The sequence below is a fragment of the Hydractinia symbiolongicarpus genome, chromosome 1, assembly GCF_029227915.1.
Source record: "Hydractinia symbiolongicarpus strain clone_291-10 chromosome 1, HSymV2.1, whole genome shotgun sequence".
Taxonomy (NCBI): Eukaryota; Metazoa; Cnidaria; class Hydrozoa; order Anthoathecata; family Hydractiniidae; genus Hydractinia; species Hydractinia symbiolongicarpus.
In genome coordinates this window covers 19,921,347-19,947,072 of record NC_079875.1, presented here as the reverse complement: position 1 = coordinate 19,947,072, position 25,726 = coordinate 19,921,347, and the positions used below count along the sequence as shown (strand labels likewise).

The window sequence follows — 25,726 nt, the reverse complement described above, 5'->3', positions numbered from 1 at the left end:
GAACTCGTTAACTGCTGAGGAGAACTTGCGCGCAACGATGGAAATTCAAAAGGTCTTGTACAATTTCAAGCATGGAAACTATTAGTAGGACTGTTTATAATCATAGTGTTTTTATTAGTTAAGTTTTGTTGTTTTTAGTGTAAATTAGGTAACATATATAGATATATACAAAACAGTTTAATTTTTTGCATTATGGCTTCAATATTTCATCTTGCCATGGTACAGCACCTTCCTGTGAGTTGACATAGTCCTTAAAATTGTTTCGAATTTTTATTGCATTTTTAGTTCCGTTATTTGATCCTTGTTTGCAAAGTGGCACCATGCCACTTGTGTTCTCTTAAATTTCAGCTCTGGTACATGGAAAGTATTGTGTGAACTCCTCTCTCATCAAAAAATTGTGTAATGCGACACAGGCTCTGGTAACACTTTTAACAGTCTCCACATGGGTGATTATTGGTTCTTCGAAAAATCCGAAACCTTGTTGCTAGAATGCCAAAACTGTTTTTAATGACACGTCTTGCACATGACAGTCGATAATTGAATCAAATTCACTTTTATCGAAGATATTTCCCCTCGCATAAGGTGTCATCATGTTTTCCTTAATTGCAAATTCTTCGTCCGCAAAAAAATATAGGAAAACTTGATGTCACTATTGTAGCCAAGAATAAGACCCTCCTCTGGAAATCCCAAAAGATTTTCATCTATTGCTTGCCCAAGTGGACTGTTGTTATATATGCCACTGTCACTTTTGCGCCCAGCTTCTCCCATATCCACAAGAATAAATTCATATTTGGCATTACACACAGCAAGTAAAACAATACTAAACGACTTTTTATAGTTAAAAAACAAGGATCCTCTTGCACTTGGCACTTGGATGACCACATGCTTGCCATTTATGGCTCCAAGGCAGTGAGAAAAGTTCCATAGTTCCATTATTTGAAATTTGCAACCATTCATTAGGTGAACTCATGTAGCCTTTATCACGCAGAACATTCCAGATAACGTTGTTTCTCGAATTATCCTTCACACTGTTGTTGGACTAACATGATAACTTGATGCTATAGTGAATTGAGAATCCCCAGTAGCAAGATAACGTAGAATAATGCACAGGCGCTCTGCAGGAGTTGTGGTTCGGCGAAATTTTGATGACTTTGAAGTAAACGGACCAACCCAAGAGAGTCAACAGCTCAAATTTTTGTCACGACATGCGAAAGTTTTTTAAAAAAATATTCACTGTCGAATAAATACATATCTTTAAACAGCAATAAAAAACTCCCCTTTTTCTTGTCGGTCATTAAAAATTCTGCGAACCCAGCACCGTTTCTTTTCTGTGCACGTTTTTTCTGAAAATCATTAACAAAACAATTGTTTTTCTCAAAAGCAGAAGCCTGTTTACAGCCGCCATTTTTGACTCATCAGATTTGTTGCACGGCCACCGTCCGAGCGGGAAACGTCGCTATGCGGAGAACTCGCGGAAAGGTTTCTCTGATGGAAATCGCGCTTAAGGGTGCAAGGGCGCATTAAAAATTGCAAAAATTAAGCATATATGGCGAAATTGCTAAAGTTTATACTGTGAAATTTGTAGGTCTTAGACCAAAAAAATTTGCGCAGAATTCTTTTCCACAAGATAATTCTGCTACCAAAAAAAACAAGTAAAGAGATTTTTGAGACAGTTCCACTAGCAACATCGTTGTTAGTAAAACGAGGTTACTGGTATTATAATTGTTATTTCTCAAAATGTAACAAATACGTAGGTATGTCAATAAAGAAATTGACAGTATTTGGCTTAAAAGACATTTCTGAAGGTATGAAACACGATACAGATTTCAAGAAGAGTATTTTCAAGCAGAATTTAAATGTTCTTTTATAAAAAGCGTATTTATAATGCCCCACCTATGCGGAGTGATGAGTATTTTTATTAAATATTTAATAATCATGATAATTTTAAGATGTTATCCCTATTTCTGTTTTTTCAATAATATATGTTGCAAATGGTTTTTGACAAAAAATGTTTCATCGACATTGTTTCGAGAAAGTAGCAATCATACCGTTCATTCATCCAGTACCAACGCCCTTTATGTTTTCTATTGGGAGTAACTGCGATATTTGTTCAACTTTCATATTTAATTTTCAAACAGCAACATTTTCGATGAATAAATGTTGCTGGATATTGTGAGATGCAATTTGAACAGTTTCCTTGAGTTTCTTCCATTGTTTTTTAAATGCAGAAAAAAAGCGCGGGAATGGATCCGGTACAATTCAAAATGGCGCAACAAGTTACTGTAGATAAAGATCAGGTTTACTACAATCGAGATGTTAATTTTGAATTGTCAGAGCTAAATAACCGACTAGCTAGATACATCAGCCACGTGGCTTGTCTGGAAAAGCAGAATAACAAACTGGCTCTTGAAATTACAACGTTGACGGAAAACGAGTTCTCAAAGTTGAAAAATTTTTACGAAAGCAAATTAACTGAGCAAAGCTTTCAGATTAAAAGCTGCGAGAAAACAATTGCTTCGTTGAGACTGAAGATTGCGGAGATAACGGAAATGTAAGTTTTGAGACAAATTATTCTTCACCCTATTTACTCTATTCTGCATTGTTATGATACTCTGTCTCATATTTATTTATTAGGCACCTGTATGTCACATATTATATATATTTAAGTTCCATACCTCTAAGAGTTTTAGTTTTAGATATTAGCTATTACTCGAAACTACTCCTAAGAATATCTATGAAATTCTTGTAATCGAGGAAATATAATAACTTTCGTTTTATGGTTATCCTTAGGACTTGAAACATACAAGGCAACTTTTTTTCGTCATAGGGAATCTTTCTTGCACTATTTTCTTTATTCATGCCAATTATGTAAAAACCGGAAAATATGTTAAATAACTTTTATTTGAACAAGCTTGTCAAAAGTAGCGGTTCTCTTGTTGGCAAAGGAAGTACAACGGGTTAAATTGGATCTGTTGCTGTTTCCTCTTCCTGTCATAAAACCCATAAAGTTCTTTTACGTAACATGTAATTACTTCTTTATCATTGTTTTCATCTTTCTCGCTGCAGGTTAGCAAAAGAGAAGGTGAGTCGAAGTCAGCTGGAAGAAGAATTAATAGAAACGAAAAACAAAGCTGAAACCTGGGTAGTAAGTATAAACACTCGAAATAGGGAACTCGAACTTGAATTAATAGATGCGCGGAATATGGAGAAAACATTGAAAGAGAAGATGGAGAGAGCTGATCACTTACATGCTATGGTGAGAAAATAATATTTTCAACATCTTTTACAACTATACTAACAGCCAGTAGTTCTTTTTCGGTTATGCAGTACATAGATGAACATTTAAGCTAGGCTTAACGTGCTATAAACTGCTTTTAGCGTATTCAACAGTACCAGGAAACAAGGGTGAGGATAGAAGCTGATAGTGGTTACCAAAACATCAATGCATTGCTTAACGAGAAGGTTGAAGAATGGCGCAAACAATATGCTGTTGAGATTGGCACAATGAGGGTTGAATTGGAAGAAACATACAAAGAGAAGGTGCTTATCATACCCGTTGTTTGTCTATTTTAGATCGTGCTCAAAATTTTCAACTTAATAACAAATGCGATATATTTTCAGCGAACTTGTTGTCGCCACGCGCGCGTATTAAACCAATCACGAAGTTTGATTTTTAAAACTAACTGTTGTGCAAAATGGAGAGTCGAATTAAAAGAAACATGAAAATTTAAATTTGTTAAATTTGTTATTTATGCTGCACTTCGACTTTGCATTGTGCGTCCTACAAATTTCCGCAGAAACTGCGACCTACCGTATTTCCTTGATCAGTTTTTAACTCGACCCTTGTAAACAAAAGATTAGGCTCCAGGCGTACATTTGAACATCGACATTTTTCACGGGATATTTTCCAACACAGGTTCTATTTTAATGTGGCTATAAACTATTCTTGTTTTAGTTAAACACACTGAGGATGGAGATTGAAGAAAAACATAAAATGTATTCACAACTGGAGGAAAATTACACGCTGATGAAAAGTTTGTTTCAGAAAGAAATTATTGCTTATAAAAGCTTACTTGAAGGGGAAGAGCACAGGTACGTTCCGGAACCTAGCCTCAGGAGTTGTGCCTAACGCGCATTTCGGTTTGGCTTTAATTCTCTCTGGTTCGGTTTTCAATTTTTATATTTGTTCCAAAGTGCTCAATGCGCAGTTGTAATTTGTTGCTTGTTCTCCATTAGAATATATATATATAGTATTGATGTTTTGTGTAAAGTGGTTGCATGAAGATGTAAAACCATCTTGTGCAGCTTACATTACAACCAGAGTAGCTACAAATATATTTTCTAACCATGTTTGTAAGATTAAAGTTAATGTCGTCTTCTGAATGTGCTACGAATCGATATCATATTTCATACACAAAGCCTGACAACATCATTGAAGTAATAGAGAGTGATTCTGAGGGCAGATATGTGAAGCTGTCTAACACAAGCGATCAGGTAAAATTAATCTAATGAGACCCCTCCCCTTTTATTGCCAATATACATGTAAAACGCAAGAATGATCCGTTGAAGGGACTTCAGCATCTTCTCCTTTCCTTTGAAACAAGTCAATTAAAAAGCTGGTGTTTTTATAATTTTGTCACAAAAACGACCAGCCTGAAAGAAAAGAACATATACAAAATCTTATTTTTTTAGTCTATTCAATTGAAAGGTTGGAAACTTTATAGAGTTGCTGATGATAAAGAAAAAGTTGAATTTACTTTTCCGAAATACAGCCTCGAAAAAGGATGTTATACCACAGTAAGATGTTTGCTGATTCCTAAATTTTAAACTTTAATTACTCCATACTCGTTTCTTATCTGTGTCCATCTTAATCAATCCTATGTTACACTGTCTTTTAACCTGAGATGTTCCACATGTATTTCTCGTAAAACGGGTACGTAGTGTGGTTACTGTAAAGCACTTATAAAACACCTGGTTTGTACTGAACGCCTAATAAACTCCCCTTTTTCCCTAAAAAGTTGAATTACTTTGTTTATTTGTTATTTTTTTATTAACTGCCTGGTCTCTCCATCCAAAGAGTGGGCGTTTTTTAGATTTAAGAAATTTATTTCAACTCATTTAACAAAATAGTGTTCACTTTATGAGGAAAATATAGGTATGTCAAAGTATGAGTGTTTGAATTGCTTAGTTTTTAAACAAACGCCCAGTCTGTATTTAAAGTCCGTCTCCAATGAGCGCCACCCTCCCTTCCCCAATAAAAATCTTAACAAATTAAATAAATTTCCAGGACGTTTATTAGAGCATTTACGGTATGTATGTTTCATTATAGTGACATAAATTTGGAATATTATATACAGTCGCGTATACGGTTGCTTCAGGTGAACTGCTGCACACAGGATTCATGGAGAATTGTAATATTAAAACACAAACATTGTTGAATCACAATGGTCTTTTTAATTTTTTTGACCTTTTTGTTGATTTTAAAAAATGGTAAAAAATGGTAGGGGCTCCCAAGAGCAGTTCTTCTAGAATTTCAATCAATAATGACCGTTAACAATTTTTTATTAAGTTCTATGAAACCAATATTCCCAATGCTACGTCCCTGCAATACGACAGTCAGTACATTAAAAGTAACAACTCTAAAAAGATTGTTTTTCTACACAACACAATTGCCGAGTAATTCACAATAATAATTATTACTGTAGGAATTACAAAACAAAACAGACCATAACCCATTCTAAAAGTGTTGTGAAGAACAGAGTAAAAAATTTGAAGAATTGTCTAAAGAAGGTGTCACATTTATGTGTTACATTCAATAGTTGTCTATAGGCTAGAACTGTTTCAAACTGAACTTTTGTATAATGTAGCAGGCGGAGAGGCCAATATATGCAAAACTTGCCAGAACAGCTTAAAAATCATTCCTGTCCTACCATGTCTAAAAATTTTTAATATACTGGAGCGTACATTGATTTCTCGTCAAATTTTATTTAAAAAGTTTGCTAGTGTGCCTAAAAGCCGTTTTCCTAAATTAAAGGGGGGTAGTGAAAAGTATGCTCATTATTTGCTATTTGCGTTTTACCCTTTTCGAAACGAGGAAACTTCAAAATCGCCACATTCTACAGGTACTTATTTGCCAAAGTTACAAGAACTAGGGGTCATTGATACTATTAGTAGAAACAGGCAAGTTATGCAGCCACATTACAACTTTGTTCCAGAAGCGTTGTTGAATTTATATCAACACTCAAGTAATAATGCTGAAGCATCAGGTAATAAAATTAATGATTTAATTTGTGAAAAGGTTCCTTCCTATGATGCTGTATTGTTTGAGAAAAATAGCCTAGCAGTGCAAAGTTTTGCCGGTTATGCAATATTTTTGTCAGATGATAAGTTAAATGCCTAAAATTTTTTGATTTAGGTAACTAAATCAAAAAACAAAGAAAAATTTTTGATGTTGTGCATGATTAGTTCAAACGTTTTGTCCAAAACCTGTCAGTTGCTCTCCCTAAAAGAGTTAGTCCTTTCCACGTTTTTTTAACTGGTAATGCTGGATGTGTAAAGTGATTTAACCAAACTTTTGTATTAAACTATGAAAACGTTTTATCACATAGGAACACATCTTTGGAAAAAGCCATGGTCTCACTTACAGCTCCAACAGTTGTTGCAGCTATAATATCGAAGGTATTACGTTGTACACAGCTCTGGGAATTCCTGGTAGCTAAGTCAGGTTTAAGAAATAACTTCTCCAAATTGAAGGCCACAATCATTGATGAAATTTCTATGATTTTAAACAATATGCTTTTCTATATACATTTTCAGCTAGTTGAAATTTGTGGTTGTGCAAATTATGATAGTCCATTTGCCCGCATTACTGTTATTGCTGCAGGTGATTTCTTGCAATTACCTCCGGTGGGCGCGAAACCTGTATATGCTGAATAAAGCTACCAATATTTTGCATAATATTGATTCATTGTGGAATCTTTTCACGATAACAAAGTTGACAGAAGTAATGAGACAACAAAGGGATTGTCAGTTTATTAATTTACTCAATCAAATTTAAATTTAAGTTAAATTTAGATGATGATGATGTAACACTACTTAAATCTAGATGTATTAAACCCAGTGACATTAACTACCCATGTAATGCTCCTCTTATATTAGCAGAGAACGCACCTGCAGATGTTCATAATATTCTTATTGAAAACCCCCTACATGTTATATTTGTTAGCAATATTTCGACTTGAGAAAGTGGAAGCCAGCATTAAAATTAAGTCTAATAAAGATTCCTAAATATTCCTAATAAAGATTCCCCCGTCATTAAAAGAATGAATTTTTCTCTTATGTTGGCTTGGGCATGTACAATGCATTAATTTCAAAGATTAAGTCTTGAAAAAGCTGTAGTTAGTATGAATTTGTTGAAATAAAGAAATTTTAATTACGTTCGAATGTATGTTGCTTTAAGCAGAGTTGTTTCATTATATATCTTATTGCTGAATTTGATAAATCTGTAATTAAAGCAGACTCCAGAGCTTTACAAATCACAGTATGCTGTTGCCATGTCATATAACATACACTTCAAGTCAATCTTACTAAGCTTAATATCAGGACTTTACCCAAACATGCTGTTGATGCTGCCCGTCTGCTACAATCAGATATTTTATGTTTCACAGAAACACAAGTTATACTGGGCCAAACACATGCCATAATGAAACAGATGTTTAGCTGCTGTAAATAACGAGTCTTGACTTTTCGACATGGTCAATATAGTTGGCATGATGTGCAATTCAGCTGATATTGAATTTGTGGAATCGTACAATAAAACCATTTCCCTAAGGAAAGCAGCCCTGAAAGATGTTACTGAAAATATAGCCTTAGCTTATTTTGAAGAGATTTAGTGTCAAAGGCCTAGAACCACAGAGGCAACAACTATTGTTAAATCAGAAGTTAAATTTGATTTTGACGAAGAAAATCTTAAAGATTCGGTTTTGAAGTTGCTACTGGGAGAATAATAAATGTAAATTCGGCAAAAAGTGCCTTGTGATAATGTAAAAGCGATATTGTCCAAGAAGACGGTGTATTTTTCTGTAAAAGAGGTAATGCGATGGAGATTATTGGCGCTGCTATAAAAAGTGGAAGTGTCGTTTTTACAATGTTGGATAACATTTCAAAAAATAAAAAAAAATTCACCCTCAAGAATCATAGCTAAAAAATTTTCGGAAGTCTATGGTAACGTTTTCCTACTGCAAGGCTGATAATAAAGTAGAGTCCATACAATAACCTCTGAACATTTGTTAATGTTTATATTTTGTTCCATATGTTAAGCTTTCTAATTTATATACTTTTTTCGATACAATAATTTTATTTATGCACATTTGTTGATGCTTATATTTTGATCATTAATTTTACGTTTGGTTCTAGAAAACAGTTACGCTATAACATGTTCTCATGTTGTCAATTTTTTAAATGATAATCATTATAATAATTTATTATTCGATATGCGAATAAAAAATTATTTAATAATAAATTAAGCGAATAAAAGTACAGCGTAATGATATTTGATGTTTGCTATGATAAGTATGTGCATTTTCAGTATTGATGTTTTTATTGGTAGATTTGTTTATCGCAAATTTTTATTATGTAAGAAAAATAGTTCCCGTATTTATGTTAAACGAAAATGAAAACCTTTAATAATATGCTCACTGAATTTAGACTTTTTTCTACAAAATCTTCCCCACCGCACCGATGCGGCAAAAACAAGTTTAAACAAATTTGAAAACTCGGTACATTGCTGCCAATTTAACAACCGCTAGTGCACATTATACTTTTGTCATAGTAGGGAAAGATATCATGTGGTTTATACTTTTGTAGGTATTCAGTGCTTCCCACGGTAAAAAGACGTTTGCATTGAAAGACCAGGAATGGCCACAAGGAAGAACTGTAATAACAACAGTTGTAAATGAGAAAGGAGAGGTGAGTGCAACTGATATTCAATACTTCTGATCTGCTGCTTTATTTTTGAAAACAAAGTTGCCATGGAAAAGCCTTTTATAATTCCGTCGATACCCAATTTTTCAGCGCGGAACAATGGAGTCATCTTTTTTGCATATGAATACTCTATACCATCTATCTTGATAGCCAAAACCTGAAAGCTCAGTAATGACGACTCCTAAAACAAGGAACCAATTGTGACTACGTTATTCTCTCCTAAATTCAAGCTCTTCCTCCCTGATATTTAACTTCAGACATATATATTCGACATATTGTAAGCGAAATTATGTTTTTGAGGTTATTACTACACACAACATGTTGAAAGAGAACGTGACATCAAGTGTAAGTATGAAGTTGAAACTTCTTTCGTAAAAACACTAAATTCAAGTTCATATTAGTCCTCAAATATTTGAGCTTACCTTTTTGTTGTGCTTGAAATACATTTTTACAATTAAAACGTTTTTATTTGTCGTTACTTAAAAACGATAAATTAAAAATTCTTTTTCTGTTTTTAGCATGCTGATGCGGAGCATAGAACTGGTGCTTTTTTGTATGTATTTTGTGTTTATTCGAAGTCCATATAACACACTTTATTCAGAACAGACAGACGAAAGGGTTTTACACCTAACACATAGTGCACGCTAGTTGCACTTTTTAACACGCTGTAGCTACAGAATAATCACGTCAAGTGTTTGACTTTAACCAAATAACCAAGATCTTAAATCCCAATTCCGCTGTGTAAACATTGACAAGTGAACTTTAAAAAGTTCAAATTGTGTATATCCAATGTAGAAACAGCTGAAATTAGTACTTGTGGCAATGGAATTCAAAATTTGCTGTCATTTTCCAACATTTTGTCTCACTGATTGTACTTATTTAAAACGCTAAGTTACTGAGATATATAAAAAAGCTACGGGTGTGTGATTAACAGGAATAGAACAGGACAATGTAATGCGTACGGCGTTGATTTTTTTATAATTCATAAGACTATGTTCTAAATTCTTAATCAAACCAACATACGTCTGTTTATTCTTCAGGTTGAACATCAGCGCTCCTCCAGTGAAAGGAGGGCACGAGTGTGAACAACGTTGTTTGAAGCAGTACCGAGTTGACTACAAAGGTCCCAGCGTTGCTAGTAATTTGGCAGGTGTTGAGATAACAGAATGTAATCTGGATGGTGAACATGTCAAGTTGTACAACGCTTCCTCCAACGTAAGTAATTTGGAAATAGAGTTGTTGGTTAGAATACAAATTTAATGTCAGATATTTTGCACCCAGAAATTTTCGCGATATTGAAAAATTTATTTTCGCAAATATACCTTTTCTGCACCTTGAATAAAATTGAAACTTGTAACTGTTGTATCGGATATATATAAGCTTTGAGTCAAAGCTTCCGCTTTGGGAATAATTTTTAGTATTTGGCAATTACATTTTACTTGACAATTTATTGGGCAATTTAATTTTGCCAAGAAGAAATCAAACTGCAAAAACCACGAAAATTTCTAATATTAATTTTAAAAAAATTGGTTAACAATTACACTTAGCATCTAAGGAAATAGTAAAATATATATTAAATCATTGTTTACAAATTTGCCGCTCAACACTCTTCACGATTTATGTGATCGGCTGAGTTATTTTTTCACTTACTTCAATAAAAGTCGATATAGCAAAGTAAGACTTCGCAACTTTAATTAACTAAGCCGGTAACTAGGAAAATCTTTTTGAGAGAGGTGGGAGCAGTAATTAGTGTCTACACGAGGGTTTAACCATATTGTTTCCCTGAAGACTAAATTTAAAAAAAAGAAGCTGTTTAAATCATCTAAAATGCGTATTTAAATAATTTGGGAGTAGTATAAACGCAATTCTCTCTCTGTCGGACGTAATAGTGATATACGAAATTTGGATTTCTGAAAAAAAGGAAATCAATTTGATCTGCAGTAACCTTTTTAAAAAGTTAAGGCGTAAAAGGGCGAAATGTGTAAATTTAACATCTTTAATTACTAAAGTCAACTTTCAAACACCCGCTGATTTTATAGGTATAAAACTATTATAACTCATGTTTTAAAATATATTTATAAATACTTTTTCGAAATTATACTTACAGGATATATGTTTGGATAGCTGGATTCTTCAGCAAACTGTAAACGAAGATGACTGTATGGTTATCGAAACACAGCTTCAGGATGTGATCAAAACAGGCCAGTCATTAAAGGTTCCCTTTTTTCCTTAATAAATTTTTATTTTTTAATTTATAATCTGAAAGCAAAACAGTCATTTAGTCGAAAGTTTGATACACCGCAAATTAGCCAGGGTGTCCATCACATGAACATGTTGGCAATAACATCTTCCAGTTTCCTCAAGTTGTGTGTTTCATGTTTGTTTCTCAAACGTCGAAATATTTGTTTTAAAAGGTAAAATGTAAAAAACTTATGGACGTACAGAAAGTTGTGACAAGACTTATCAATCAAGAGAAGAAGGTTAGTTTGACATGGTCGCTGTCGCTGTTGTTATTTTCGCGTATATTGTCGTTGTCGTTGTCGTTGTTTTTGCAGATTTCGTTTTCGTTTTCGTTGTCACTTTCACTGTTGTTTTGTAAGTTGTCGCTGTTGTTATTGTTATTGTCATTTTTATTATCGTTATTGTTATCTTTGTCGTTGTCATTGTTCATTTCACTGCTGTCGTTTTCGTTGGCGTTCTCTGCGTCGTCTTCGTTGTAGTTAAAGTCTTTACTTGTTTAAAGGAAAACAAACCTTTTGACCGTTGTATAATTGACAATTATTAATAAAAAGAGACGATTATATAGGTAGTTGCTGAACATATTCTGCAGATGTCAGCCGTAGCTGGACTTCAACAGGTACTGAGGATAAAATTATTATTATTTATAAGTCGAAGTTTTGCTTAGTAATTATATATTGCATCAAAAGTATTCATTTTTAGGATGTGAACGCTGACAAAAGAGAATCAGGGTGTATTATGTAAGATGATATCAAATTTTTGAGTTTTAATATTTCAACAAACCAAGTCCGCGTGCTTTTAACTTCAGTCCACTATACATTGCCCTGGCATGAACTAAATTAGCGACTTCCGACTTGTTTTAAGCTCCATGATGCTTAGCAATCACTACCCTCATTGATTTCTTCGAAGATGAAAAAGTTCTAAAGAATGTGAAATGTATTTTGTGTCATGATTTGCATGTAGCACTAGTCACAAAAACATCAATTTGATTCATTTTAATCTGCACAGTCCTGCAAAATTCTCTTTTGTTTACATTCAGGTTGGATGTAAGCGGAATGCAAGGTTGCGCAATGCAACAACGTATGAAGCTTCAATACATGACAGAAACATTGTTTAGCAAGACACTTGGAAACATTGCCATTACTGATTGTGATGAAAAAGGAAAATACGTACAACTGTCAAATCAATCCGAAGAGGTAATCGCATTTTTCATGTACTACAAATCAGGATTCTAGACGAAAAGCCTCGCAAACCTAAGAAAATATGTACGTAAGTCTGTATGGCATGAAAGATGCAAAATAGAGAGTTTATCAGGTCCAAGTTTTACAATTATATTAAAGATGGTGGAGGAATAAATTTTTCTTCAATTTTTATTTATGTTCCAGAACATATCACCATTTTTAAGTCACGCAATAAAAGCAATTCGACAACTTATTGCCTAATCAAAACAAAATAAATCCTCTTGAAGTACTTAAAGTAAATGAATTTCAGAAGAAGTTGTATGTTTTTTTGACAGTTGCCAATCACGAGAAGAAGAAAAAGTCTTAAAGGTTTTTTATTTTTCTAGTACTATAAATTACAACATCATTTACAAATTATTCGCCAATAAATTAAGAGCACAAACTTTCGGAGGCAGATATTTTTGCGAATGTCGCGATATTTCGTCATCGCGAAATTACGTAAAAATAGTCCATTCGCGAAAGTTTCTGCGCTAAAGAAAAAAAACAACATTATAAAAATTAGCGTTTGGAGCATCTGTCTGGATAGGCTATGGTCATACTGCCTGAGAATAAGATTTACTACTTAGTGTTTCAATGGAAAAGAAGCAATAAGAGCAATGAAATCACAAAAAAGAAAATATATGATGGCAGGAACGCTTTCGATTTTCTCGACCAAGTAACAAAGTGAATTTTTTCAAGAAAAATGTTATGAATATAGTAAAATTATGGAATATTAATGAAATACTAGCCGAAGTCCCGTGGAAGAATCCACTGAATCTCTCATCGAGTCCATATGATGGGTGCCAAATAAAAACATAGAACACAGTAATTTGAAGTCACAATTTGCATTATTCAACTTCCATAACCACTGAAACAAAACGTCCAAAAAAATTAGCATGTGCAGCAATAAAAAAAATAAAAATAAAAGAGAAAAAAAGCCCTGGGATTGAGGTTGCTCACAATATGCATTATACAGAACGTTTAAAAATATAAGCAGGTCCAACAACAAAATAAAAATAAAATAAAATAAAAATGCAAAAGTTCTAACATAATCGAAGGTGTCTAACAACGGTTATGTAAAAAGCTATCTGCTAAAACTATATACTTGCTTTGCCATGCCAGAAGTACACCAGGGAAAATAGTATACCAGACATAAGAAAAAATCGTTAAGTCACACAAAAAAGATTATTGCAAAATTTTCAGTTTCTAATGCATCATACCAAATTAGCTATTTAGTCTATTGCATACAGCAACCCTCCCAATGCGCAAACGTGCCGTGCATGATAACAATGCAGTGTTTTCGAATTTAAGAATCGAATATATTTCAAACGGTAACGTAACAGATGTAAACATTGATTTAACTTTGTTTACATTAAGGTTTATTATAACGACATCAACCACTTCGTAGCGTTAAAAACAGTAACAACGGAAAAATTAATTTTTACATTTTATATAAATTCTTCTCTACGATATACACGCTGTATTTTATAAGAATAGTGTTTTTTTCGTTTCAGCCTTCATGTTCTTAACTTTCCCTGGTGTACTTTCCCATTGCTTCGGAGAGAAAAAAGATTCAGTTTGTGAGATATATACGCAATAAAAAAGTAAACTTCTAATTAAATTTGTGCATCATACAAATTTTTATATTAAAACAAATAATCAAGCTTAGATATATTCTTAGGATATTCTGACCCATTGTTTAGAGTATATTCTTATAAAAAAAAGTTTTTAACTTTCTTGACAAATACTATCCTCGTGGCCTAAAAATATATAATGCCTCAATAAAATAAAGCTTGCTATAAGTTGCTATAGCTATTGGCAATTTTTTTTTATATTTATTATCTTTAACTGACCCTGAGTATATTCTTACAAAAAATGTATGTTCAAGCTGAAGACAAAACATATGTAACTTTATATTTAGGGGAAAGTTTAGCTGGAAGCGTGTAAACGGCTTAAAAACGTTATTCATCTAAATTCATTTCTCTACCAGATAATCTACACAACACACCTGCTTTCTTTCGCTTTCTCAATAGTAGCTAGCGTTCTCTGGATAAAAGTCCAATCAGTTTTTTACTTTGATTACTAAACTTGGCTTCATCCCAAAGAAAACAAATTGAAAATGTATAGCTAGCTACTGTCTGATACATTTCCAATCAGTTCTCTTTTTCATGTTATATCATCGTACGTTTTTCTTCTTTATAACAAATATTTCTAACAACAACATAAACTTTTTGCGGAGAGAAGCGGAGGGCGCGTCAGCGCCCGGAGCGTAGCGGAGCCCATTTCCTAATTAAATAAGAGAAATAAAGAAATAAAGAGAAATAAAGGCTGTATAGGATTTCCGCGTCTCGCCCCTACACATCAAAATTATCAAACACTCTTTCCCACGGTTACAATTTCGCCCATTTTAGTTTTGTTTCCCAGCAATTTAATCTGGTCGTTTTTCCCTAAATTTCTGATTAAGCGAGACAACATGAATTTAAAACGGCAATGGGGGAGTCTTTGTTGTTATTTAAATATTATTTAAATACTAGTCAATAAAGCCCTATGGAATAATCCACTTAGGCAAAAGGTCAATAAAAAAATTATGTATTGCTGATGTCAGCAGTGCAGTGCAGATAAAAATTCGCGAAGTTTGTTTATTTTTTGTCTGTAATGTGTAGAGGTTGAAACGCTGGTCAAAATAATTTGCAGCATCTTATATTCTCGACGAACGCCTAAGGAGATATTAGGGATTAAAACTTTTGCTGACTTTAGCAAAGACCCGTCAAAACCTTAAAGTTTATTTTCAGAAATTTGTATACCTGTTGCCTTCATCGTATAGATCCTGAAACGCTGATCAAGAAAATGTATAGAATTATGTACTTTTAATAAACGGGTGCAGAGATATTGAGGTTAAAACGTTTTTTGATGACGTCATTAACCCGTCCATTCCGAAACAGATTCGGTGACTTAGGTTTGGAAAACTTACCCAAATTGGTCCAAGGTAGTCCCTAGTTACCCACGTAGGAGATGACGTCAGTTATTTCCACCCGTTTCCAAGTTATTTACCCTTAAATTTAAAAGTGCAATGCAATGGCTTCACTAATCTTAATATACTTTCCTTTGACGTCAATATTGCTCTAACGTCAAAGTTTGCTAATTTACAGAACAAATTTATAGGCGATGTTTTATAAACTTTATCAAAGAAATTTTATCCACTTTGCAAAAGTCACAGACAGACAGACAGACAGACAGACAGACAGACAGACAGACAGACAGACAGACAGACAGACAGACAGACAGACAGACAGACAGACAGACAGACAGACAGACAGACAGACAGACAGACAGACAGACAGACAGACAGACAGACAGACAGACAGACAGACAGACAGACAGACAGACAGACAGACAGACAGACAGACAGACAGACAGACAGACAGACAGACAGACAGACAGACAGACAGACAGACAGACAGACAGACAGACAGACAGACAGACAGACAGACAGACAGACAGACAGACAGACAGACAGACAGACAGACAGACAGACAGACAGACAGACAGACAGACAGACAGACAGACAGACAGACAGACAGACAGACAGACAGACAGACAGACAGACAGACAGACAGACAGACAGACAGACAGACAGACAGACAGACAGACAGACAGACAGACAGACAGACAGACAGACAGACAGACAGACAGACAGACAGACAGACAGACAGACAGACAGACAGACAGACAGACAGACAGACAGACAGACAGACAGACAGACAGACAGACAGACAGACAGACAGACAGACAGACAGACAGACAGACAGACAGACAGACAGACAGACAGACAGACAGACAGACAGACAGACAGACAGACAGACAGACAGACAGACAGACAGACAGACAGACAGACAGACAGACAGACAGACAGAACTGGTGTATTATTATATAGATGGCGACGATGCGAGAAGGACCACGAGAGTTTTACTGGAAAAGTTTACCTTTTATATCTATCAATCTCAGGTAGTAATATCCTTATTTAATTCTCATTAGATATACTTTATCTTAAGTTATTAACATTTAGTGCTTGCTTTTTTTCGTTATATATGAAAACTTTGTCCAGCGTAGCTAGCTAGCTAGCTAGTATAAAGAAAGCATATGTATTAGCTAGCTAGCTAGTGCTAGTTCCACATACTAGATAGCTAGCAGACCTTCAGTGAGATATTTCTTGCCATAGCTAGTTATCTACATATTTTTTTAAAAGAAACCTAAGCATTTGGTTGAGCCTGGATGGAGTTTCTTAAAATTTGATAAGTTGAGCTTCAAGCGTTTGGACTATGGTTTTGATATATATATTTTCTATTGTACATTAAGTTTCTTAATGTTGAAGATTTCTAAAAATTTGATCTTTCTGAACCTAAGGTAAAAACAAACATGTATATAATCGTTTCCAAAAAATGAAGGTGATCGTTTAATTTCTAAAAACCTGGAAATAATTTCCCGATAAAGAATTATTTTCGTTGGACACCGTTCTTGTTCTGTTTTAAATAAAATATGTCACTAGCCCATGCAATATTGCATCTGGAATACACTGCGGTACTGCCAATGCAGAAACCCCAGGAAATGTTTCATCAAATCGAAAATGAAACCGTTTGATCGATTACCATGAAGCACGTGGGAACTTTTGTTTTTTATACAATTCATTATGCGATTCAACCGAAAGGGGCATCTAAAATTTTTCGCTTGCGAACCTAGGGGACTCAGTCCCACGCTCCGCAACACTTTTTATATTGATTACGGAGCAAAGCGTAGTGAGCGCCAGTGAACGGATCGTAGCGGAGCGATTTTCCTCGTTCCCATAAATATATTAGAGCGTGACGTATTTCCTTGATTTTCTCCCATTACATTAAAAATTTAGAACGTCCGATTTTTTTGACCCACTTGCCCAACTGTTTTTAATGGTCATTTCTTCAAATTAGCTATTTTTGCTAGCATAAAATCAGCTACATATCAGCATAGAAAAGTTGTTTTAAACATATTTTCTAACTAGCTAGCTAGCTAGCTAGCTATATATATACTACACACTACACAGTGAGTAAGATAATTCTACTCTTTAGAAATCCATCACATAGCTTGTTCTAGCTACAATCATCCACAAAATTTCTCGTCTCTGCTGGCAATTTTATTCCAAAAGCCAAGAACTAAAAAGTTTAGAAAGTCAGCAAAGAAGAATATAGCTAGCTAGATATTGTGCAGATTGTATGTTCATGAAGGTATGTCACGTGTAATCGTTTACCTTGCTGAGCCACAAAGGTCAGTGTTTAACATGAGGGGGAATGGAGAGCCATATTTTTGTGGACGATTGTAGCTATATATATTGTACGCATGGCCAGGAAATGTTCATCAAATCGAAGATGAAACCGTTTGATCGATTACCATAAGGCACGTGGGAACTTTTTCGCTTGCGAACCTAGGGAACTCAGTTCCACCCTCCGCAACACTTTCTATATTGATTTATTCTCGCTCGACAACAACGGTAGCTCTACAACAACAGTTTTGTTTTTTACATTTTAGATTCGAATTATCAATCGAATTCGATAGTTTTTTTTAAAAAGAAAGCAACCTCGGTCCCAGAACACAAAAATGATAGAAGAAACAAATAATAAGCTTTAATCTAACCTCATGATGAGTAAACATTGTTTGAAATAACTTTTTTCTGGATTATTTTGAAAAAGAGACAACTTTCTTCGCTTCAGTTTTCATTTTTCAGTTGATAAACTTTGTTTCCGTGTGATACGGCGCGCACATAGTAAATTGGGGGTAAAATTAAATTATTCTATCTATAAAGACCACCGGGGCTTTAAAAACAAAAAAACAAATAAAGACATTTAAAAATAAAATAAAAATTAGCTTTAATAAAATAAAGAAAAAGAGTTTTATTTTTTAAATTAATAAGAAAAGAGAATTAAATATTTAAATAGTAACCCCCTGATTTCCGTTTTTTTTAACTTGGTAAATTTTAGCGTAACGCCACGTCGTAAGAAAGTGACCCGTGATTTGTGTGCCATGGCCTCACCGTGCGCACACACACACAAGGCGTATTTAATATATAGATTATTCCCACTGGCGAAAGTTTTTGCATTAAAATTTTTATATATATACGAAATCGTTTTTGTCACGAACTTACTTCAAAAAAGTAAAAGCCCAAAATTTTGACATTTTTTTTCCTCGCGAAACTTTCTGCCCGCGAAAGTTTGTACCCTTAAACTATTATTTTTCTTCACAGGACGAAGAGCTCGAAGGTTGTTATATAACACGAGTTGTAGAAAGAAATGCAGAAGAAGCTGTGAAGTACACGTTTGCTCGTGGATATGTTCTCAAGGCCGGAAAAAGTGTTAAGGTAAGATTCATAATGCTACAAAGCTTTTACTCAGACCCTGCACAGAGAGAGATAATAATATTTAATATAATGTTTTTCTTAACCCTGAAACTGAAAGTGGGATAAGGGCGGGGCAGAGTGTTTAATTTTATTTATATAGCTGTCTGTGGAAACCTTCATCGTATTAAATTAAATACCGATATACAGTCGACGCTCATTATCTCGAACCTCCGTTATCTCGAACTTTCTCTATCTCGAACTTTTTCTTCGGTCCCTTGAGTTCTGTAAGCAATAGTAGGCAAAAAAACGTTCGTCTATTCACTGATGACATGCAACGCCTCCTGCTTCGCTTTGAAGATTTGTTTCTTAAAAGTGAAATGAAAAACAAGAAGCAAACTAGTATTTTGAGCTTTTTCGATCAAAAATAATGTATGTAATTGTAATCAACAATAAGTATACATGTACGCAAAATGCTGTTTTCTTTATTATCCATTTCCCTTTCTTGACCAAACAGTTCCTTCAAGTACCCTTAATTCAGGTGAATTTTAATTTTAAAAGCTTGCCCACAGATACTTATGACCGAACTCCTGACCCTTGCCCTTTTCTGAAAATTTCAAAAAATTTCGAAAAACTCGTTATCTCGAACTTTTCATGAAATACGCTCGTTATGTCGAACCTCCGCTATCTCGAACGCTCGCTATCTCGAACTTTTCTTTCGGTCCCTTGGGAGTTCGAGATAACGAGCGTCGACTGTATGTATTTTCTCTAGTCAGCATTAAATTGACATTAAAATTGACATATTTGCACTTATGAACTTTTTTGCAGGTTTGGGGATCGAATCAAAAGAAATACCTGCCTGACCATCTTGTATTGAAACATTGTGACTGGCCCAATGGAAAGAACTGTATCACAACCCTATATAGCTGCGATAAAAATGTATTATTTTCTTATTTTTTATTTTTTTAGCGAAACACTCTGTTCATCCAATGTGATGAAATATTGAGATGACTAGAACTTGGTCTAAAGATTAATTGAAAAGTTGATTTCTTTCAAATTCAAAAAAATTTTACCTACACCATGAAAAATATGAAAGTTATTCTGATCAATTTTTTCTCTGCGATTTTGGGAAAGAGAGTATAACGTATTTGCCAGCGTTTTTATACTGTAGAGGAAACATTTATGACGTCACGTGATAGTCTTTTAAGTAGTACAGTATGGTATACAGTATAGTAAGATCCATTCCTGTATTTTTATCCAATAAGTGCCCATTCCAAAAGAAGGTGTACATTCTTTTTGCGTGTAACAATTTTTGCAAATTAAAGTTTTTGCACGCAGTACTTTTATCCGAAGATTAACACGAAATTGAACGTCATTAAGAAGCGACAGCCAATAATAATAAATAAGACCAATTTTAGTTAATCATATGTCATTAATTAGTAAAAATGTCTGCATTTTTCGCGTGCATTAATTTTGCAAATTAAAAAAAGTCAAGGGCGAAAATTATACCCTTCGTAGATTTTTTATTTATAATTGTTTAAAGAACAATCGAAATTAACCTGTTAGTGGTTTTACAGGAATTTGTTTTAAAAACCGTATTAACGTAAATTTTGCCAGGTAGCTAGTACATCATTACGTTATATGTTCATTCTTATTTCATTTAGATTATTGCGCAACACAGCATGGCAACCGTCTCTACTGAGTTGCAGTAGTCAATTTAATCGCGATTATTAATTGCCATTGTTTTGTTTGTTTTCTTTTTTTATGCTGAGGTGAAAGTTGGATGCTTTGGCTTACCAAATTATTGGTTTTATTTATTGTTGTATGATATTTCTAGCTTTTTATTTATTAGTTATTGCTACAAGAAAAGTATATTGTCTGAAGTCTTAAAAGAAAGCACGTGAAATTACAATGCATTCATTATTAGTAAATCCAACCTCGTCCCCAGGGCATCTTGTTTTTTGACTTTGGGATTGCAAAATTTATAGCCAGGGGAAACTTGTTGGAAATTGGTAAATGCTGTGCCCACCTGTGGTTCTTAAAGGTGCAAAAATGGGTACATAATTTTCAAATGGTAATGTGATTGAAGAAAATAGCCTTTCTGTATAATAGCTTTTCTGTATAGTTTCTTTTATTATGTTAGACAATACGTTGTATTTTGATTGGTTTATTTTACGGCGCATGCGTTAATGTTTCTGAACCTAAGGTAAAAACAAACATGTATATAATCGTTTCCAAAAAATGAAGGTGATCGTTTAATTTCTAAAAACCTGGAAATAATTTCCCGATAAAGAATTATTTTCGTTGGACACCGTTCTTGTTCTGTTTTAAATAAAATATGTCACTAGCCCATGCAATATTGCATCTGGAATACACTGCGGTACTGCCAATGCAGAAACCCCAGGAAATGTTTCATCAAATCGAAAATGAAACCGTTTGATCGATTACCATGAAGCACGTGGGAACTTTTGTTTTTTATACAATTCATTATGCGATTCAACCGAAAGGGGCATCTAAAATTTTTCGCTTGCGAACCTAGGGGACTCAGTCCCACGCTCCGCAACACTTTTTATATTGATTACGGAGCAAAGCGTAGTGAGCGCCAGTGAACGGATCGTAGCGGAGCGATTTTCCTCGTTCCCATAAATATATTAGAGCGTGACGTATTTCCTTGATTTTCTCCCATTACATTAAAAATTTAGAACGTCCGATTTTTTTGACCCACTTGCCCAACTGTTTTTAATGGTCATTTCTTCAAATTAGCTATTTTTGCTAGCATAAAATCAGCTACATATCAGCATAGAAAAGTTGTTTTAAACATATTTTCTAACTAGCTAGCTAGCTAGCTAGCTATATATATACTACACACTACACAGTGAGTAAGATAATTCTACTCTTTAGAAATCCATCACATAGCTTGTTCTAGCTACAATCATCCACAAAATTTCTCGTCTCTGCTGGCAATTTTATTCCAAAAGCCAAGAACTAAAAAGTTTAGAAAGTCAGCAAAGAAGAATATAGCTAGCTAGATATTGTGCAGATTGTATGTTCATGAAGGTATGTCACGTGTAATCGTTTACCTTGCTGAGCCACAAAGGTCAGTGTTTAACATGAGGGGGAATGGAGAGCCATATTTTTGTGGACGATTGTAGCTATATATATTGTACGCATGGCCAGGAAATGTTCATCAAATCGAAGATGAAACCGTTTGATCGATTACCATAAGGCACGTGGGAACTTTTTCGCTTGCGAACCTAGGGAACTCAGTTCCACCCTCCGCAACACTTTCTATATTGATTTATTCTCGCTCGACAACAACGGTAGCTCTACAACAACAGTTTTGTTTTTTACATTTTAGATTCGAATTATCAATCGAATTCGATAGTTTTTTTTAAAAAGAAAGCAACCTCGGTCCCAGAACACAAAAATGATAGAAGAAACAAATAATAAGCTTTAATCTAACCTCATGATGAGTAAACATTGTTTGAAATAACTTTTTTCTGGATTATTTTGAAAAAGAGACAACTTTCTTCGCTTCAGTTTTCATTTTTCAGTTGATAAACTTTGTTTCCGTGTGATACGGCGCGCACATAGTAAATTGGGGGTAAAATTAAATTATTCTATCTATAAAGACCACCGGGGCTTTAAAAACAAAAAAACAAATAAAGACATTTAAAAATAAAATAAAAATTAGCTTTAATAAAATAAAGAAAAAGAGTTTTATTTTTTAAATTAATAAGAAAAGAGAATTAAATATTTAAATAGTAACCCCCTGATTTCCGTTTTTTTTAACTTGGTAAATTTTAGCGTAACGCCACGTCGTAAGAAAGTGACCCGTGATTTGTGTGCCATGGCCTCACCGTGCGCACACACACACAAGGCGTATTTAATATATAGATTATTCCCACTGGCGAAAGTTTTTGCATTAAAATTTTTATATATATACGAAATCGTTTTTGTCACGAACTTACTTCAAAAAAGTAAAAGCCCAAAATTTTGACATTTTTTTTCCTCGCGAAACTTTCTGCCCGCGAAAGTTTGTACCCTTAAACTATTATTTTTCTTCACAGGACGAAGAGCTCGAAGGTTGTTATATAACACGAGTTGTAGAAAGAAATGCAGAAGAAGCTGTGAAGTACACGTTTGCTCGTGGATATGTTCTCAAGGCCGGAAAAAGTGTTAAGGTAAGATTCATAATGCTACAAAGCTTTTACTCAGACCCTGCACAGAGAGAGATAATAATATTTAATATAATGTTTTTCTTAACCCTGAAACTGAAAGTGGGATAAGGGCGGGGCAGAGTGTTTAATTTTATTTATATAGCTGTCTGTGGAAACCTTCATCGTATTAAATTAAATACCGATATACAGTCGACGCTCATTATCTCGAACCTCCGTTATCTCGAACTTTCTCTATCTCGAACTTTTTCTTCGGTCCCTTGAGTTCTGTAAGCAATAGTAGGCAAAAAAACGTTCGTCTATTCACTGATGACATGCAACGCCTCCTGCTTCGCTTTGAAGATTTGTTTCTTAAAAGTGAAATGAAAAACAAGAAGCAAACTAGTATTTTGAGCTTTTTCGATCAAAAATAATGTATGTAATTGTAATCAACAATAAGTATACATGTACGCAAAATGCTGTTTTCTTTATTATCCATTTCCCTTTCTTGACCAAACAGTTCCTTCAAGTACCCTTAATTCAGGTGAATTTTAATTTTAAAAGCTTGCCCACAGATACTTATGACCGAACTCCTGACCCTTGCCCTTTTCTGAAAATTTCAAAAAATTTCGAAAAACTCGTTATCTCGAACTTTTCATGAAATACGCTCGTTATGTCGAACCTCCGCTATCTCGAACGCTCGCTATCTCGAACTTTTCTTTCGGTCCCTTGGGAGTTCGAGATAACGAGCGTCGACTGTATGTATTTTCTCTAGTCAGCATTAAATTGACATTAAAATTGACATATTTGCACTTATGAACTTTTTTGCAGGTTTGGGGATCGAATCAAAAGAAATACCTGCCTGACCATCTTGTATTGAAACATTGTGACTGGCCCAATGGAAAGAACTGTATCACAACCCTATATAGCTGCGATAAAAATGTATTATTTTCTTATTTTTTATTTTTTTAGCGAAACACTCTGTTCATCCAATGTGATGAAATATTGAGATGACTAGAACTTGGTCTAAAGATTAATTGAAAAGTTGATTTCTTTCAAATTCAAAAAAAATTTACCTACACCATGAAAAATATGAAAGTTATTCTGATCAATTTTTTCTCTGCGATTTTGGGAAAGAGAGTATAACGTATTTGCCAGCGTTTTTATACTGTAGAGGAAACATTTATGACGTCACGTGATAGTCTTTTAAGTAGTACAGTATGGTATACAGTATAGTAAGATCCATTCCTGTATTTTTATCCAATAAGTGCCCATTCCAAAAGAAGGTGTACATTCTTTTTGCGTGTAACAATTTTTGCAAATTAAAGTTTTTGCACGCAGTACTTTTATCCGAAGATTAACACGAAATTGAACGTCATTAAGAAGCGACAGCCAATAATAATAAATAAGACCAATTTTAGTTAATCATATGTCATTAATTAGTAAAAATGTCTGCATTTTTCGCGTGCATTAATTTTGCAAATTAAAAAAAGTCAAGGGCGAAAATTATACCCTTCGTAGATTTTTTATTTATAATTGTTTAAAGAACAATCGAAATTAACCTGTTAGTGGTTTTACAGGAATTTGTTTTAAAAACCGTATTAACGTAAATTTTGCCAGGTAGCTAGTACATCATTACGTTATATGTTCATTCTTATTTCATTTAGATTATTGCGCAACACAGCATGGCAACCGTCTCTACTGAGTTGCAGTAGTCAATTTAATCGCGATTATTAATTGCCATTGTTTTGTTTGTTTTCTTTTTTTATGCTGAGGTGAAAGTTGGATGCTTTGGCTTACCAAATTATTGGTTTTATTTATTGTTGTATGATATTTCTAGCTTTTTATTTATTAGTTATTGCTACAAGAAAAGTATATTGTCTGAAGTCTTAAAAGAAAGCACGTGAAATTACAATGCATTCATTATTAGTAAATCCAACCTCGTCCCCAGGGCATCTTGTTTTTTGACTTTGGGATTGCAAAATTTATAGCCAGGGGAAACTTGTTGGAAATTGGTAAATGCTGTGCCCACCTGTGGTTCTTAAAGGTGCAAAAATGGGTACATAATTTTCAAATGGTAATGTGATTGAAGAAAATAGCCTTTCTGTATAATAGCTTTTCTGTATAGTTTCTTTTATTATGTTAGACAATACGTTGTATTTTGATTGGTTTATTTTACGGCGCATGCGTTAATGTAAAAACGTTGTAAACTTTGAAACAGCGTGGCTAGACCCGCGAAGAACTTAATAAAAACAGACAGAGTTATTTCTCTCTTTTTTCTGGTTTTTAAATGGCGCCCGATGAGGGACACAAAGATTTATTTATATAATTAAAGAAAATTGAGTTGTGAGCAAAGACATTGATCAAGATTGGTCAACGAAATTTGGACGATAGACACGTATGAAGCGAAAATAGCTCAGTAAGCTCATTCGCTACTTGACTTGACTGACCTTTTTTTTGAACTGCTTAATAATTTAATTGAGATTTAAGAACGGTTTTAGACAGCCATCTTTGACGTCACGAACTCGATATTTTTGCTTGATTGCAAAGATATTTACGGATTTGACTGAAGTTTCTTTTTCTTTTTTTTGTTTCTTGTGTGCCAGCACGTGGTTAGACATTAAGTATAGTTTTTGGTTTTACAGCTTATGGTTTGGGGCTATAGAAGAATACGAATTCATGTTTTTTCTTGGTTTGTTTTGATACGTGGAGTTGTTGTTTAGACTTAATTATTTTGAAAGTTGGTTTATTTTAGTTTCTAAACGCGTGTT

General features: G+C 34.1%; 1 protein-coding gene across 1 annotated transcript; it reads left to right on the top strand.

The window, feature by feature from the left end:
* The first annotated feature begins 2,143 nt into the window (after nt 1–2,143).
* Nucleotides 2,144–25,208, top strand: LOC130645482 (lamin-B2-like). The gene is made up of 20 exons (XM_057451488.1): nt 2,144–2,551; nt 3,067–3,256; nt 3,379–3,540; nt 3,956–4,092; nt 4,359–4,494; nt 4,693–4,797; nt 8,866–8,967; nt 9,283–9,327; nt 9,501–9,535; nt 10,023–10,197; nt 11,090–11,197; nt 11,397–11,462; nt 11,789–11,839; nt 11,923–11,960; nt 12,260–12,416; nt 18,709–18,822; nt 19,627–19,737; nt 20,463–22,982; nt 23,787–23,897; nt 24,623–25,208. Exons 1-18 carry the CDS (start codon nt 2,223–2,225, stop codon nt 20,508–20,510), a joined length of 2,109 nt encoding a protein of 702 aa, XP_057307471.1. The 5' UTR covers nt 2,144–2,222; the 3' UTR covers nt 20,511–22,982; nt 23,787–23,897; nt 24,623–25,208.
* Nucleotides 25,209–25,726: the final 518 nt, after the last annotated feature.

What these genes read in the sequence shown, in the direction of transcription:
- LOC130645482 (XM_057451488.1), top strand. Translation starts at nt 2,223, where the DNA reads ATGCAGAAAAAAAGCGCGGGAATGGATCCGGTACAATTCAAAATGGCG. An exon ending in AAGAAACATACAAAGAGAAG is followed by an intron (nt 3,541 to 3,955) that starts GTGCTTATCATA and finishes TTCTTGTTTTAG; the next exon opens with TTAAACACACTGAGGATGGA. An exon ending in CTTGAAGGGGAAGAGCACAG is followed by an intron (nt 4,093 to 4,358) that starts GTACGTTCCGGA and finishes CATGTTTGTAAG; the next exon opens with ATTAAAGTTAATGTCGTCTT.